The sequence below is a fragment of the Lepidochelys kempii genome, chromosome 7 (assembly GCF_965140265.1).
Source record: "Lepidochelys kempii isolate rLepKem1 chromosome 7, rLepKem1.hap2, whole genome shotgun sequence".
NCBI classification, from domain to species: Eukaryota; Metazoa; Chordata; order Testudines; family Cheloniidae; genus Lepidochelys; species Lepidochelys kempii.
Genome location: NC_133262.1, coordinates 33,161,745 through 33,178,536, shown reverse-complemented (window position 1 = coordinate 33,178,536; position 16,792 = coordinate 33,161,745). Strand labels below are relative to the sequence as shown.

General features: G+C 58.3%; 1 protein-coding gene across 1 annotated transcript; it reads left to right on the top strand.

Moving 5' to 3' along the window:
* Positions 1–252: 252 nt before the first annotated feature.
* PYGM (glycogen phosphorylase, muscle associated) lies at positions 253–15,877 on the top strand. Its single transcript, XM_073351998.1, has 20 exons — positions 253–1,639; positions 4,207–4,308; positions 4,455–4,533; positions 5,460–5,563; positions 5,941–6,072; positions 6,706–6,817; positions 7,255–7,337; positions 7,965–8,108; positions 8,343–8,435; positions 8,578–8,724; positions 9,177–9,340; positions 10,045–10,159; positions 10,775–10,876; positions 11,000–11,147; positions 11,610–11,668; positions 11,772–11,913; positions 12,545–12,752; positions 13,272–13,406; positions 13,870–13,936; positions 14,354–15,877. The coding sequence occupies exons 1-20, from the start codon at positions 1,397–1,399 to the stop codon at positions 14,504–14,506; spliced, it is 2,532 nt and encodes an 843-aa protein (XP_073208099.1). The 5' UTR covers positions 253–1,396; the 3' UTR covers positions 14,507–15,877.
* The last annotated feature ends 915 nt before the right edge of the window (positions 15,878–16,792 follow it).

Genomic DNA, 16,792 nt, shown 5'->3' with positions numbered 1-16,792 from the left:
CCCCATAGTGTCTAGGACACACAATGTTTTGAGACTGCCAGTGATTTGGCTATGTGGGATTCTTCTCTATCATTTATTTGACTCCATCCTTAATCTAATTGCATCCTAGTCTAATTACATCTTATTGCTTTATGATTCTTTCCATTCATTCCCTTCTATTATTATTCTAATTTCTCCATAACATTCTCAGCCTGCCTTCTTCCTATTCCATTGCCTTCTGCTAACTGAATTACTCTGTCGTTCTTACCCACTAATTTTCATTGTCTTGACTGCTAATTAATTTGAAAATCATTACACAACAGTAAAAATTAATATCCCAGCCACCACGAGCAAAGAAGTGACTTAGAGTATGTATATTGCCACTACACTCTCACCCTGGGCTGAGGTTTGAACCGAAGGCCGGCTTCCATCTACACAAAAATCAGCCAGATTTTGGTCAGCAGCCAAGCAGGACCTGGGTTGTGGGCCTGCTCGGAGGTGGGTCAGCACCCGAATTCTTCTGTGACTCCGGTCTAAACCCTGTAATTTTGCAGGGTTGGAAACACTGGATCCACAAAGCCAGTTTTATAATGCAGTGTAGCATATGCTCAGATGCCAAGGGCGTGGGGGACGGAGAGATAGATTGGGGTTGTGTATGGGGATGAATACATAGATGGTTGTATATGTAGCTAGAGAGGCCTGTTCTGGGAGGGAAGGTGAGATGGCTATAGAGAGGGAGGGTTTCACAGATAGACAGATGAGGCGGGGGCTGGAGAGATTGGATAAAGCAGTGCTTTAATGTTTTGTTAGTCCATGTAATGACAATAGCAGAAGCCCTTTATCAGCACTTCCTACCCTTGTGATTAACCCCCTCTGTCAGTGCCGGTGCTAACTCAATCAGGGGCCAAAAGCAGGACTATTTCTCTCTCTCCCCCCCCATACTAATCATTAATAGGGGCCGCTCAGCTGCTCCTCAGGGCCCTAAGCAATTGCTTAGTCTGCTTAAGCCTAGCACAGGCTCTGCCCGCTGTTGTTTTCACCCCTACAACTCCTCAGCCAAGAGGGCCCCTAGCGAAGGGAGATTCCCAGAGAGGTGTGGGCGGGATCAGATGAATAATTGATAAACCAAGGGGCGGAGCCTCATGAGCCGGGAGGCGGGGCGAGGGCCTCCCCCGCCCTCCCGGCCTGGAGGAGGGGCTCATGAATAATGTACCAATCTGGTGGGGTTAATAATACATGAGGGGCGGGGCTTAAGGCGCAGTGCTGCAGCGAGCGAGCGAGCGAGCGGGCTGGGCAGAGCAGAGGTCCAGGCTCCTTGGTGTCGCTCCCGGTGCCGCAGTGCCAGGGCCTGTGTCTCGCCGCGTGCAAGCCCCCCCCTACCGCACAGGCCAGCCAGGGCCCCGCCGGAGGCTGCAGGATGTCTCGGCCGCTGTCGGATTATGAGAAAAGGAAGCAGATTAGCGTGCGGGGCCTGGCCGGGGTGGAGAATGTCGCCGACCTCAAGAAGAACTTCAACCGGCACCTGCACTTCACGCTGGTGAAGGACCGGAACGTGGCCACCCCCCGGGACTACTACTTCGCCCTGGCGCACACGGTGCGCGACCACCTGGTGGGCAGGTGGATCCGCACCCAGCAGTACTACTACGAGAAGGACCCCAAGGTGAGCGCACGGGGGCGCGTTGGAGAGGGGCGCCCTGAGAACGGGTACGGCGGGGCGGGGGGATGCCCAGGGGCGCAGTGGAGAGGGGGTGCTGGGGGGGTGTGCAGGGCTAGGGGAGAGTGCGCTGGGGTACTCTGGAGAAGGGGGTACTGGCTGGCTGTGTGTTGGGGAGGTGGGCGTGCTCCAGGGCGTACAGGGGCAGGGAGGGATAACACCCAACAGCTGAGCCAGGGGAAGGGCAATGGGGTACGGGGGAGGGGGGCCGCCAGGGAGCGGGAGAATGATCTGGGCACAGCAGCAGCGCTACGTGAGAGATTCCCTGGGGCAGGGAATGCGAGGGGCAAAGGATCAGGCGGGAGAGGTCCAGAAGGGTCGGGAGCAGGGGGGTACCTGGGCAGGGGCTGCAGCCAGCGGGACCACCGGGAAAAGGGCAGCGAGGCAGGGGAAGGGACAAAGTTGCAGGACATTGGGGCAGGGCATGTCTGGGGCAGGGGGAGCAGACAGCAGAGGGGCTACCAGGGTTGGTCAGAGCTGCTGCTGGGAATAGTGGGGCTGGGGGTGTGTGGTTGTTGGACAGGCCCCTTGTTCTAGGAGGATGGGGAAGTGGGCAGTGGATGGCTCACAAACCAAAACCTCCCTCCCATATGTGAGCCAAGCTCTAGCCTGCTCCTGACACCTGGGAGCCAGACTCCAGTGCCGGGATTCTCCACCCCCGCCCCCCAGCCAGGTTGGCTTGGCGTGTGCTCCACAGAGGGTATAAATACCAGCTGGACTACTGCCACCAGCTGCCTCAGACCCTTCAGCTCAGGGAGTAAAACCTGGGCTATTGGCACTGAAGGGCTTGGGATCAGACCCATGGCCCCATCCAGACCACTACTTTCCTTCCCTGACCCCCGTCAGGCCCATGCAGCCCCATGTCTGGTAATTCACAGGACAGCGCCCCTGGCTGGTTGTGAGGGTCAGTGGGAACTAAGCAGAGCCAGTAGGCTTCCTCCCCGGGGGCAGGGATGGGTCCTGCCCCTCTCACCTGAGCATCCCCAGTCCCAGGCTAGTGTCCTATCCACTGGGCCAGCCTGCCACGGGGACAGTGTGCTTGGGGCCCACTCTGGCTAGCGGGTGAGGAGGGCTGGGGGAGGGTGCACCGTTGTCACCATCTGAGCCTGGTTCCCCCCCCCCCCCAGAAGTTGGCGGGGGTGTGTGTGTGTTAACTCGTGGGGCGGTTCCTCCAGAGACCCAGGCGGGACCCGCAGACCCACTTGCCCTCCCCCAGCCGCCTCTGCTGCTACCCTTCCCCCACTCCCTCTGCTGCCCCTGCCCTTCCCCTCTCCCCCCACATCACCCTCAAGCCCTTTGCTCCCCCAAGGTTTTCTGTCCCCCATTTATCTCCGCCGCTGTCCCACAGTGTCCTCCTGTCCCATCACCCCTTGTTCTTTCCCTCCCCGGGCCCCCAAGCCTCTCTGAGAGCGCTTTGGCCGTGGTTCACCCCTCCTGGCCGCCCTCCCCCAATCCCTGGCTAGCCCCCAAGTCCTGGGTGTGTGTGAGCCAAGGAATCAGCACAAACTGCCTCTCAGAGACCTGCACTGGGGGCTGAGCAGCTGGGCTGGGGAATCACAGTGGAGGATGGGGCAGTACTAGGGGATTGCAGGCCATTAATCCCCTTCCTGTTCAGGGGCGTGGGGGTGGCAAAGGTAGCAGTAACTGGATGTTTGAGCAAGTAGGTACAGATATGAAGAATTGGTGGTGCCACCCGGCATGCTGGGAGATGGGGGGGACCTGCAAGGGGGGAGCTAGGGTTGGGGGAGAGGTATAGGGTTAGAGGGTAGTAGGTTTGGTGGGGGCCACGTTTGAAGGAAGCAGGCAATAGGAAACAGGGCCTTTCCCCTCTAGGGGGCGCTGGCTGTGATCCAGCACCAGGGCAGGGGGACTGGCTGGCTGGCTCGCAGGCGGTGGTACACGGGGCCTCTCACCAGAAGTGACAGGTAATTGGGGGTGTGGGAGGAATCCCAGCTCTCAAGACCCCTGGTTTTGATCCTATCTCAGCATCCTGGGCGGGGGCACAGTCTGGTTAAATTTAGCCGAGCGTGACATTTGCTGTTGACTTTTGCCATTTAATCTGGGAAAGAGCCTGTGTCAGCCCATGGGGTGGGGGACTGGGGCGCGGGGGCGGGGCTGGGACACTGGATAGGGGCAGCGACTGCATACCTGAGACGGCTGACAGCACGGCTGATGCCCACCTGCCCTCCCCCAAAGGTTAGCTGGGCAATGAGCGCCTTTGAATGGCCTGCTGTATTCAGCAGCAGGGGCTTGATCTATGGGCCCCAGCAGCCAGCCACATGCACACACTCCCCCCCGCACCTGTCCCCCATAAAGTGTCCTGCCCAAGTAGGGTGGCAAATGGGATATGGAGCGTTTCTCCTCTAGGGGATGCTGACTCCAGTCCAGCCCCAGGGTGGGGGACTAGTGTACTTAGTGGGCCAGAGAACGGGGCATTGGGCCTGTTTCCTGGGGGTGGGGCTGACTGGCTCCCCAACCCTCCCCCGCTCCATCTCTGCCCCCTCTCTCTGCAGCGCATCTATTACCTGTCGCTGGAGTTCTACATGGGCCGCACCCTGCAGAACACCATGGTGAACCTGGGGCTGCAGAACGCCTGCGACGAGGCCATCTACCAGGTACCCCAGTGCCGGCCGGCTGGGGGCAGGTGGGGGAGGAGAGGGGGTGGAGCTGGGAGAGGCAGTGCCAGGGAAGTGCGGGGAGGGGATGGACAAAAGGGAGCCAGCTGCTGTCCCCTAACACCTCCTTTTTCCTCCCCCCACAGCTGGGCCTGGACATGGAGGAACTGCAGGAGATCGAGGAGGACGCTGGGCTGGGGAACGGGGGCTTGGGGCGCCTAGCAGGTGAGGGGAGCCAGCTTGGCAGCCATGGAGCTCAACGGCCCTGTGTGCCCAAGGCCAGGAGTGCCTCCCCAACACACACCCAGCCCCCTGACACTCCCCCCAGACAAAACAACCTCTGACACTCCACCCCCTGCCCCCAGACACACATCCAGCATCGCAACACTCCCCCCAGACATAACCTCCAACATACACCCAGCCCCCCAACCCTCCCCCCCCAGACACACACATGGCCCCCCAACACTGCCTCCAGACATAACAACCTCCAACACTGCCCCCTCACAGACACACACCCAGGCCCCCAACACTGCCCCCGACACATACCCGGTCTTACACTGACCCCCCCCCCCAACATGACATAACTCCTGACACTGCCCCTCACAGACACACACCCAGCCCCCCCAGAGTTGATAATCACCGACACTGCCCCTTACAGACACACACCCAGCCCCCTGACACTGCCCCCCCGGCTCCTCCAAGACCTAACAACCCCTGACACAGCCCACCCAGACACACACCCAGCCTTCCAGACACTGTCCCCTGACACTGCCCACCCAGAACCACAGCTCTGCCCAACAGTCAAGGAAGAAAGGAATCCAGGGGCCCTATTCAGCATCTGCACCCACCCCCACCCCCATCATTGTCATCCTACTGCCTGTCTCCCTCCCCCACCTTCTGCACTGTAACCCCACTGCCTGACCCCTTGCCCACCTGCATCACAGTCATTCCACTCCTGCCCCGTCCTCCATTTCCCACCCCATCACTGTGACCCCACTGCCTGTCCCCCTTCCCTCTTCCACATCTCCTCTACCTGCCCCCCATCCCTATCCATTTTCCTGCCCTCCTGGTCTGGCTGTTACTGTGCTACCCCCCTCTTTTCCCTTGATCTGGCTGTAATGCCCAACCCCTGCCCCCCTTTTCCCCCTCAGCCTGTTTCCTGGACTCCATGGCCACCCTGGGACTGGCCGCCTACGGCTATGGCATCCGCTATGAGTTTGGCATCTTCAACCAGAAGATCTCTGGGGGCTGGCAGGTGGGTCACACCCCCCATGGTGCGGGGGCTGGGGAGGGGGCTCCTTTCCCCCAGGGGAGCAGGGAGGGCACTGGGGGGATGGGATGTGTGTTGGGGGGCTGGATGTGTGTCTGGGGGGGGCAGTGTAGGGTAGGAGTGGCCCACAAGTTGCCCCCAGTTTGAAGTAGGAGAGGCCCAGCAGGGAAGTTGCCCAGGGGCCTGTGTGGGGTGCCCTGGGTGGGGAGGCAGCAGGTGCTGCGGGGCACAGGTGATCGCAGCAGGAGATGGGGTGTTGGGTAGGTGGGATGCCCTGGGTGTGTGTGTGTGTGAAGGGACCCCTGGGGGTGGGGGGAAGCAGGATGACACTAACCCCTCCTCCTCCTGCCCTCCCTCTGCAGGTGGAGGAGGCTGATGATTGGCTGCGCTATGGCAACCCCTGGGAGAAGGCCCGGCCTGAGTACATGATCCCAGTGCACTTCTATGGGCACGTGGACCACGGGCCTGATGGCACCAAGTGGGTCGACACGCAGGTGAGTCTGGGAGGCCTGGGTGAGGCGTGAGTGTGCATTTGCACAAGAGAGGGTGTGAGTGTATCTGTACGTGAGGGCCTGGCAGCCATGCATGTACCCCTGCACAAGTGAATGGTGATTGTGCGTGAGTGTCTGTTCACATGCAGGGCTGTTGGTGCACAAGCCGTATACATGGGGAGAGAGGTGCATTCACAGGCCTTTGCACATGGTAGTGCGAGTGTGCAGGTATGCCTGAGTGTGTGCATTTGCAAGCACACAAGTGGGCATTTCCATGCAAGTGTGAGCTCCCTGTGCACCGGGGGCCTGAGCGTGCTCACATGTACCTTTGCACAAGTGCCTCCATGCATGTGCAATTGCCCAGAAGCACAGGTCCATTGCACGAGTGCATCATCATGCTCGGCATTCTGGGGGTACATATGCAGGGAGCCAGGACGCCTGGGTCCTCTCCCTGATTCACTGGGGAATTCAGTTCCCCTGTTTGTTCTTTTGTTTCCCCACCCATAAAAAGGGGGAGTGGAAGGTATTATGGGATGTGAGGTCAAATGGCCTGCTGGGAGAGGCTGGGTTGGGCTCTCTGCTCTTTGTGCTCACCGGAGTGCCATGGCTGGTCCTAACCCTGGTGTCCTTTGGCAGGTGATCCTGGCTCTTCCCTACGATACACCCATACCTGGTTACCGCAACAACACTGTCAACACCATGCGCCTCTGGTCCGCCCGGGCCCCCAACGAGTTCAACCTTAAGGACTGTGAGTGAAGGGGGGGCCCTCAGGCTGGGCAAGGGTCTGTATCTCTGCTGGATTCATCGCAGCAGCCAAGGGCCAGGCATCAGACCCCCTCTGCTGAGCAGGGCTGGGAGACAGCTACCGAAAACCGGGGGCAGTGGCTCAGTAGGAGGCAACCTCCCCACCCCGTCAGTGCTGCTGACCCAAATGCCCCACCATTAAGGATCCCTGTATAAACAGCCCCTCCCATGCCCCTCTCTGGAGCCAGCTCCAGAGCTGCTGGGTAAAGGATCCCTATACAAAAAGCCCCCGGGCCCCACCCAGAGGTGGCTGCACCTCATCACTGGGTGAGATCCCTGTATAAAAAGCCCCCACCCCAGAGGTGGCTGCACCTCAGCACCAGGCAAGGGATCCCTGTGTGAACTAAGGCCCCATTCTCTCTCTCTCTCTCTCTGCCTCAGTTAACGTTGGTGGTTACATCCAAGCTGTGCTGGACAGGAACTTGGCCGAGAATATTTCTCGGGTGCTGTACCCCAATGACAACGTGAGTAGTCCGTCTCCCACTCCAGTGCCCCCTGCATCCACTGCAGGTTTTCCTGGGGGGAACCTGTCACACCTGGGGTGTGGATTATACACTGCAGGGGAGGGGGGGTGTTCTGCTTCTACACCCAGCCCCCTGGTCCGGCAGCAGGGATAGGGCCCAGGGGGTCAGGTGGGTCTAAATCTCACTAGCCAGGAAGGTTCACCTTTGGGCAAAACTGGGATTTCCCTCTGCCCCCAGATCCCTGCCTCTGTGATGTGTCCCAAATGTTACCCCCTTCAAGGTCTCTGCAGCCACCTGGGAGCCTAGGTGGGAGAGTGAGACACCCCCTGTCTACTGCTTGGGGAGGCTGGGAGTCAGGACTCGTGGGAGGGGACATCAAGGCTGGGAGTCAGGACTCCAGAACTCTGGGAGGGGAGGGGAATGTGGTGGTTACTGGTTAGGAGCTGGGTAGCCGGGACTCCTGGGTTACATTCCCAGGTCTGCCACTACTTTCCCTATGCTGTGAGCAGGGTCTGCAGAGAGCCCATGCTGCATCTGAAGCCACTGGTCCATTCTGTGGTTGGGACTGTACAGGCCTGGAGTGGGTTGGTGGATGCCTCCATCCTCACCTGCCCCTCCTCCCTGCAGTTCTTCGAGGGCAAGGAGCTGCGTCTGAAGCAGGAGTACTTTGTGGTGGCGGCCACCCTGCAGGACATCATCCGCCGCTTCAAATCCTCGAAATTCGGCAGCCGGGACCCCGTCCGCACCTCCTTTGATGCCTTCCCTGACAAGGTACTGGCCTGTGCCAGCAGGGGGCATTGTAGGGAGCAAGGCAGGAGAGCTGGCTGTGCAGGGAGCTCTCAGCTACTACAGCTTTGGCCTTGCCCAGCAGGGGGTGCTGTGGGGAATGGGGCAGGAGCGCTGGCTGTGGTGCAGGAGCTGCCAGCTTCTCCAGCCCTGGCCTCTCACGGATAAGCTCATGCATCCTCTGTCATTGGTGGTCTGAGTTCTGCCCCTCTCCTGTAGGTTGCTATCCAGCTGAATGACACTCACCCCTCCCTGGCCATCCCTGAGCTCATGAGGGTGCTGGTTGATATTGAGAAACTGGACTGGGACAAGGTAAGGGGGGTGACGTTGGGGGCTCTGTGCTATAGGGAATGGGTGTCGTTGTTGTTCTGTTGAACAGCCACCATGTCCCACCCCAGAAGTTGCTGCATCTCAGTGCTGGGCTGGGGATCCTCATGTGCTGTCTCTCTCCCAGGCCTGGGACATCACGGTGCGGACCTGCGCCTACACCAACCACACAGTACTGCCTGAGGCCTTGGAGCGCTGGCCTGTCCATCTCTTGGAAACCCTCCTGCCCCGGCACCTGGAGATCATCTATGAAATTAACCAGAGATTCCTTGATGTAAGCTCCTCCCCCAGGATGGGCAGGGGTTAATCCAGTGGAGAAGTCCCTTTTCCCTCCATAGGTGGCAGGAACTGAAATGTGTTAGTCTAGGACTCCTGGGTTCTGTCCCCAGCTCTGGGAGGGGAGTGGGGTATAGTGGTTTAAAGCTGCGGGGTGCTGTCAGGTCTCCGGGGTCTTTTCCCTGGCTCTGTAGCTGATTTGCATGTGCTCTTGCCGGGGTGAAGCTGTGGAGGGGGTAGGGAACCAAATTTGGGGTGTATGTTTTAAGAGGGAACCATGGGCATTTGGGATTGGCTCCTACTGGGGGGCAGGTTGGGTGCTGCAGGGATGAGTGTCCTGGGGCTAGGACAGTGGGGGACCCCCCATTTTCCTCCTAGGGGGGCTCGGTTGCAGAGCCTCTCCCTGGGGGTACCTGCTCCATCTGGATTCTGCTGTTCCCTCCCCCCCAGAGAGTCAATGCCATGTACCCCGGGGACTTGGACCGACTGCGGCGCATGTCCTTAGTGGAGGAGGGCAGCATCAAGAGGATCAACATGGCGCACCTGTGTATCGTGGGCTCCCATGTCATCAACGGGGTCGCCCGCATCCACTCCGACATCCTCAAGAAGACTATGTATGTGCCCCACCCCTTGCCATGCTCTTCCCCCTCACTCCCCTGCTACTTTCATTCCTTTCCTCTTTCATCCACTCGGTTCTCTTTTCCATCCTGCGTTTTTTCCCATTTCATTTTCCCCCCTTTTTCCCCCTCTTCTCTCTTTCCTTTTATTTTTCCTCTTTCCCTTTTTCATTCATTCTCTTTATTCCTTTATCTTTCTCTTCTCTTGTTTCTTCCTATTTCATTGTATCTTACCCTCTTTTTCATTCATTCGCTTCTTTCTGTTCTGTTCCTGTTTTCCTATATATTTCATTCTTTTTGTCCTTCTTTTTCTGTTCGTTCCCTTATTTCTTTTTCTCCACTTTTGACCCTTTGTATTTTTCCTGTTTAGTTAATTCTTTTCCCTCTTTTTCTGTTTGTTTCTCAGACCTCATTTTTTCCTAATTCACTTCCCTTTTTGTTCTTTTAGTCTCTTCTTTCCTCTTTGGTTCTCTTCCCTTCATTTCCCCTGATTCATTCACTCTTCTCTTGATGCTTTCGTTCCCTTCTTTTCTCTCTCATCGATTCTTGCATTTGTTCTCTCACACATTCATCCTTTCTCTTCCCACTCCTTTGCCCTTTTTTGCCCTCTAGTTTGTTTTTGGTCCTTCTTTGATTCTTTCCCTTCTTGGTCCTCTCATTCATTTCTTTCCTGTTTCATTCCCCTTCTCTTCCCGCTCCAGTTTCAAGGATTTCTATGAGCTTGAGCCACACAAATTCCAGAACAAAACCAATGGGATCACACCTCGGCGCTGGCTGGTTCTGTGCAACCCAGGGCTGGCTGAGGTCATTGCCGAGGTGAGTGCAGGGAGTGGGGGGCCTGTGAGGTTCCTGGGGGGAAGGATCTTGGGTGGTGATATGCAGGGAGGGGAAGCAGCGGGAGGGGGAGTTTGGAGGATGCACAAGGCAGACAGACAACTGCAGGATCTTTGGGGGGCACCATTCAGTGATTGTGATTCAGACAGGGAAGGGAGAGTTGGGGGCACTGTGGAGTGGGGGGGATGCTATACATAGTCATGGGGGGATGACCATTCCGAGATGGGGGGGCTCTATGGGGTGGGGGGATGCTATATACAGACAGGCATTGGGGGACAGGCTGCCATGCAGGGATGGGGGCTCTATGGGGTGGGGGGATGCTATATACAGACAGGCATTGGGGGACAGGCTGCCATGCAGGGATGGGGGCTCTATGGGGTGGGGGATGCTAGATACAGACAGATGTTGGGGGACAGGCTGCCATGCAGGGATGGGGGCTCTAGGGGGTGGGGGATGCTAGATACAGACAGGTGTTGCGGGGCAGACTGCCATGCTGGGATGGGGGGGCATTCATAAGTTAAACCCCTCTCCTCTGCCTTGCCCCTGGAAGGGCAGAGCAAGGGGTGCCTGCCTACTCTGACCCTCCTCTCTCCCCAGCGTATCGGGGAGGAATACATTTCTGACCTCGACCATCTGAAAAAGCTTCTGGCCTTCGTGGACGATGAGGGATTTATCCGGGACGTCGCCAAAATTAAACAGGTACCAGGGTGTGGAAATGGCACCTGGTGCATCTTCCCTCTAGGGGGCGCTGGCTGTGATCTGGCCCCAGGGCAGGGGATGGGATGCAAGGCCTAGGTTCCCATCTCTGCTCTCCCATGCCAGGAGAACAAGCTGAAGTTTGCTGCCTATCTGGAGGAGGAGTACAAGGTGAAGATCAACCCGAACTCCCTCTTCGACGTGCAGGTGAAAAGGATCCATGAGTACAAGAGGCAGCTGCTCAACTGCCTCCACGTCATCACCCTCTACAACCGTGAGTGCTGACCCCCCAACCACATGCCAAAGCTAGGGGGAGAACCCAGGTGTCCTGACTGCCAGCCCCCCTGCTCTAACCACTAGTATCCACTCACCTCTTCGGTGGTGCTGTCAGTGACCAGGACATGGGCAGCCATACCTAGAGTTGGTCTGACTCCTGTTCCCAGGGGCTGCAGCAGGAGTCGGTAACCAGGAATTGGAGCCTAGGGTCAGGACTGGGTCATCTGGAATGGGGCAGGGCGGGGGCAGAGCCAGGACAAGGCAGGGGCTGTCACTGTCAGTGACAAAGGCTTTGAGCAGCTGCTGCACTGCTGCTGGCCTTCAGAGCCGGTCTGCTGACTCTTCCCAGCTATGAGGCCAACCTCCAGGCCAGCTGCACTCGCCGGGGGCCCAGGAACTGGCCGGCTGCTGGCCCTGGTGCACTGGCCCTAACTCTGCGTCTCTCCCCATCCCCCTGCAGGAATCAAGAAGGAGCCCAACCAGTATTTTGTGCCACGCACCGTCATGATCGGTGGCAAGGTGAGATCTGGGGGCCAAGGCCCACCCCTCTTGGTGCTGCTGTCCCCTGGTGGGAGGCGAGGGTGGGTGTTAAGCGGCAGCCTCAGTCTCCGTCCCCCCGCAGGCTGCCCCTGGCTACCACATGGCCAAGATGATCATTAAGCTGGTCACGGCCATCGGGGACGTCATCAACAACGACCCCGTCATCGGCGACCGCCTCAAGATGATCTTCTTGGAGAACTATCGCGTCTCCCTGGCTGAGAAGGGTAGGGAGGCTGTGACCTCTGACCCTGCTATCCTTCCCCTACACCTGCCACCACTGCCCCAGATCAGGCTAAGTGCCCGTCTACCCCACACAGCAACTTCTGACCCCACTATTCTCCCACCAGGAGCGGCAGAAGGTCCCTAAAAGTTGTGGGGGGGCCATCGGCACCCGAAGCGTGGCTCCGCCCCACATGCTGCCTCTTCTCCTTGAGGCCCCGCCCCCATACCGCCGCTTCCCCCAAGGCCCTGCACCTGCGCTGCCTCTTCCCCCCCCCGACCATGCCCCCCCACTCACTTGTTTGTACCCCTCACCCCCCATTGCTCGCCCTAATGGTTGGTAAAAAAGGGGGGGCATGGCTCCCCAGCCGCCTCCCCCCGTAACCCCCCATTCTGGTACTCCTGTCTTCCACCCCAGATCAGGCCAATGGGGCTGTCTGCCCCTTGCAGCCTCCTCTGACCTCCATCCCTTCCACCCTGGTCCAGGGCTGGGTCTAGCCCACATGGCAGCTTCTGACCCACATTACTTACATTCACCCCCCCACAATTGCTCCGGATCAGGCAAATGGGCCCATTCGCCCCACATGGCGACCTCTGACCTCCCACCCCAGCCTGGTGATCCCGTCTCTCCCACAGTGGTCCCGGCGGCCGACCTGTCCGAGCAGATCTCCACAGCCGGCACAGAGGCCTCGGGCACCGGCAACATGAAGTTCATGCTGAACGGGGCGCTGACCATCGGCACCATGGACGGCGCCAATGTAGAGATGGCAGAGGAGGCGGGCGAGGAGAACTTCTTCATCTTCGGCATGCGGGTGGAAGACGTGGAAGAGATGGACAGGAAAGGGTGGGGGCCAGACCACTGCCCCTCCCTCATGCAGGGAACCTCCCTGCCAGTCCCCCTTCCTATGACCCCTTCCCTGCCGCTGGATTCCTGCTCCACCTTCTCTACACGCTCCCTGCCTAGCTGCCGGAATCTTCTCCGCTGCCTGGATCTCCTACCCATGGTGCCCCCTAACCCAGTGCCAGATTTGCACCCATCACCAGCTGCCAGGACCCTCCCGACACTGCCTGTCTCCCCTACTGCTATGATCCCTTCCCAGTTTTCCCCCCCACTTGGGCTCCTCATGCCATTTGCCTGCCCTCCTGTGGGGATCCTGCCCCCATTCCCTTAGCCTGCCTTCCCCATGCTGCTGGGGTCCTTCTTGGGGACTGGTGAGGAAGCCAGGTTGGGCAGGGAGCTTGGGGAGTCTCCTGCGGGAGGCCAGGCTAGGTGCTTCTGGTTGGGGGGAGCCCCTGAGGCCACGCTGGCCTGGGGTGGAGCCATAATCCTGAGGTAACCTGGCCCCCTTCACCTCCCCTCCAGCTACTGTGCCAAGGACTATTACGACCGCATCCCTGAGCTCAGACAGGTGATGGACCAGCTGAGCAGCGGCTTCTTCTCCCCCAAACAGCCCGAGCTCTTCAAGGACATTGTCAACATGCTGATGAACAATGACAGGTGGGGGGGCACTGGGGGGAAGGAATAAGGGACAGAGGCAACTATGCCTAGTGTGGGGTGGAGGAAGGGGGCTCTATCCAGGGCTTAATTTGTAATGAAAGTGGGGCTGGGGCTCAAGCAATTTTTTTACTTTCATAAGTGACTTGCCCAGAGGTGCTGGGGCTCAGCCCTGGCACAAATTAAACAGTGGCTCTATCCCCAGCTCTGGGAGGGGAGGGGGGTTTAGTGGGTTATGGGAAGGGGGGCTGGGAGCCAGGACTCCTGGGTTCTGTTCCCACGAGTGCACCCATAGTGAGGGGGAGCTGAGGCAGTGGGGGAAGGGTTTCCCCAGAGCTTTGAGCGTCTGCTGCTGGCTATGTTCCTGGGAGAGGCTCCCGGTGTCGATCCGAGCTGTGGGCAGCAGGTGGCAGCATGCACAAAGACCCCCAGCCTGACACCCTCCTGCTTCCCCCTCCCTCTCCAGGTTCAAAGTGTTTGCGGATTACGAAGCCTACATCAAATGCCAGGAGAATGTCAGCGCCCTCTACAGGGTGAGTGTGCACCCCTAGTGGCCTTCCTGGGGTACTGCACCCAGCACTAGGAGGGGAGTGGGGTCTAGTGGGTTAGTGGCCTGGGAAGGCTGGCAGGTAGGACTCCAGGGTTCTATTCCTGGGCATCCTGTACATGTTCTTTTACCTATCCATCCATCCCCGTGCCCTCCCCTCCTCTGTCTGCCTGTCCCTCCATCCCTCCATCCTCACGCCCACCCATCATCTGCAGACACCCATCTATCTATACGCACTCCTCTATCTAGCCGTCCATTCCCCCATACACACCATCCCTCCATCCATCCCCAAGCACAGCCGGCCCGCCCATTGACACTCATCCAGCCATCCCATCTGGCCTCCCTTGCCCAATCCTCCAGCAGTCCAGGTGTGATTGCTACTGACCTGCCTCTCTCTCCCCAGAACACCAAGGAATGGACCAAGAAGGTCATTAAAAACATCGCCACCTCGGGCAAGTTCTCCAGTGACCGCACCATCGCGCAGTACGCCCGTGAGATCTGGGGTGTCGAGCCCACCCGCCACAAAATCCCTGCACCTGACGATCCCCGTGAATAGCCCCTCTGAGGCCTGCCTGACCTTGCCCCCATCACCAACCAAGCGCCACTGGGTGCCAGCAAACAGACACTGCGCTGGCTTCCCCCAGACGCTCAGCCTGTCCCCCATAGTGTGTGGGGACCTTTCCCCACTCTCTGTGTGGGGGATCCCCCCCTGTACCCTGCCCAGGGAGAACTGGCCGCTTCCTCCTGCCTCTGCCTAGCTGAGGATAAGCAGAGGGACATTTGGATTCCTGTCCCTCCCCCCACATTCCATGGAATTTGGGGATGAAGAAGCCCAGAGAAATGAGATGCTGGGAGTTAACTTTCCCCCTCTCTCTCCCCCCATAACATGCTATTTATTTAAGGGTGAGAAATTCCCCCCTTTATAAACCCCCACCCAACCCATTAGTGGGTGAACACCCAGCTATGTTTTGGGGCACACCCATTCTGTAGGTTAAAATCCCATGGTCCCCCATCTATTAACGAGGCAGAAGATGTGCCAGTTCCCTAGGGGAGGGAGGGGAGGCATGGGAGTTGTCCTTCGCAGGCCCCCAGCACTGTGACCCTCTTCCTAGCACACCACTTTTGCACCCTGCTCCACCCCCCAGCTTTGCGTGTGATGATCTGGGGTGGGGTGCCCTGCCTCTGCTACCCTGATGTGGTTTTAAATTTGGGGGATCAGTCCCCACCTACTGGAGATTTTTAAAATAAACAGAGTCACTCCACCCGCCCCCCAGCTTATATCTCTGTCCATACATCCGTCCCCCTGCTCCGCATTCACCCCAGGGCGGTATCAGTGCCTAGTGCTAACCCCCACGTAGCTCATTGCTACCACTTGAAGTGTTGTGTGTGGTTTTTTTCTTCCTGGTTTGGGGGAAGCCAGCGGGTATGGGTGTCAGGACTCCTGGGTTCTATTCCCAGCTCTGGGAGGGGAGTAGGGTCTAGTAGTTAGACCAAAGAGGGAAAGAGAATCAGGACTCCTGCGTTATATCCCTAGCCCTATTGCTGTACCTCCGTGCATACTGTTTTTCCTAGGCCATAAGACTCCTCTCCCACAGCCAATAGAACCCAGGTGTCCTGCCATGTACTTGCTGGCCGTTTAGGGGGCATTTTTGTTTGTTGTTTTTAGGGTTTCCTTTCTAACTTATGTCAGGGAGCCTGTACAAATACCCCATGACTTTCAACTCTTAATGTGGGGCAGGTGGAATGGAACAGTCTGGGGATTTGTTGGTAATTTTAATGATGGCCCTATATGTGTGTGTCCCAGCTACTGCCGCACTGGGTGGGGAGTCCTAGGAGCTGTGGGGTATACCGCTCTACCCCCCGCTTTCCCCAGCTGTGGAGGGTCTGGGGCTGTGGGCCAGCAATAAAGATGACACTCGACACTCAACACTCTCTGGCTGTGTTGCTTTTTTCCCCCCTCGGGGTCCTCGCCCTCACCCCACCTCACCCAGAAACTGGAGTCTTGGCCCCAACCCTGCACGTATCCATGCCTGGTGCCTCCTGAGAGGCAGGACTCCTGGGTTCTATCCAGCTCTGGGAGGGCAGTGGGGGCTAGTGGGTTAGGGCAGGGGGGCTGGCACCCAGGATTTCTGGGCTCTATCCAGCTCTATGAGGGCACGGGAGGCTGGTGGGTTGTATCTCCAGCACTGTCTCTAGCCTTCTCTTGACCTTGGGCCAGTCCCTGCCCCACCTGCCAGAGCTGCCATTCACAAGAGTGAGTGAGAGTGACGGGGGGCCTAGAGAGGAGATGGAAGAGTGTGTGAACCCCTCCCCCCCCCAGGCCACAGCAGCTGCTCATTACCACCCAGAGAGGGGGAATTGGTGCTAAAAATAGCTCCCCCAATACAAACAACCCTGCAGTGGGAGAGGAGATTCCTAGTGGCAGGAGGGGAATGGGGTCCTAGTGGGTTAGAGGACTGGGTACCAGGACTCCTGGGTTTTATCCCCAGTTCTCGGGAGGGGGCTTGGTGCCAGGACTCCTGGGTTTCTTGGTTTGTGACATTTTTATGAACCATGAATGTAAAGGATTGTTCTTTTTTTTTTTTTAAATCACAACTCCAGTAGCATCCCCCCCAGCACTATCCCCTCTTTCCTCTCCCCCCCCCCACTCAGGGGTGAGCAAGCTGCCAGGCACCGACACCCCCCCTCCCCTTCAGGCAGCAGCGCTGCACTTACCATAATTGGTTCCAAGGCTGCTGGGAGCTGCAGTGATTAATTGGCATCTCAGCAGGGCAGTGAGCCCATAGAGATACACCCAGCCAGCCAGCCAGCATGTGCACACACACAGAGCTCCTGCACACTC

Coding starts and splice junctions, on each gene's coding strand:
- PYGM (XM_073351998.1), top strand. CDS start 1,397: ATGTCTCGGCCGCTGTCGGATTATGAGAAAAGGAAGCAGATTAGCGTG. Junction 4,534..5,459: donor GGGCTTGGGGCGCCTAGCAG/GTGAGGGGAGCC, acceptor TTTCCCCCTCAG/CCTGTTTCCTGGACTCCATG. Junction 11,914..12,544: donor CGTCTCCCTGGCTGAGAAGG/GTAGGGAGGCTG, acceptor TCTCTCCCACAG/TGGTCCCGGCGGCCGACCTG.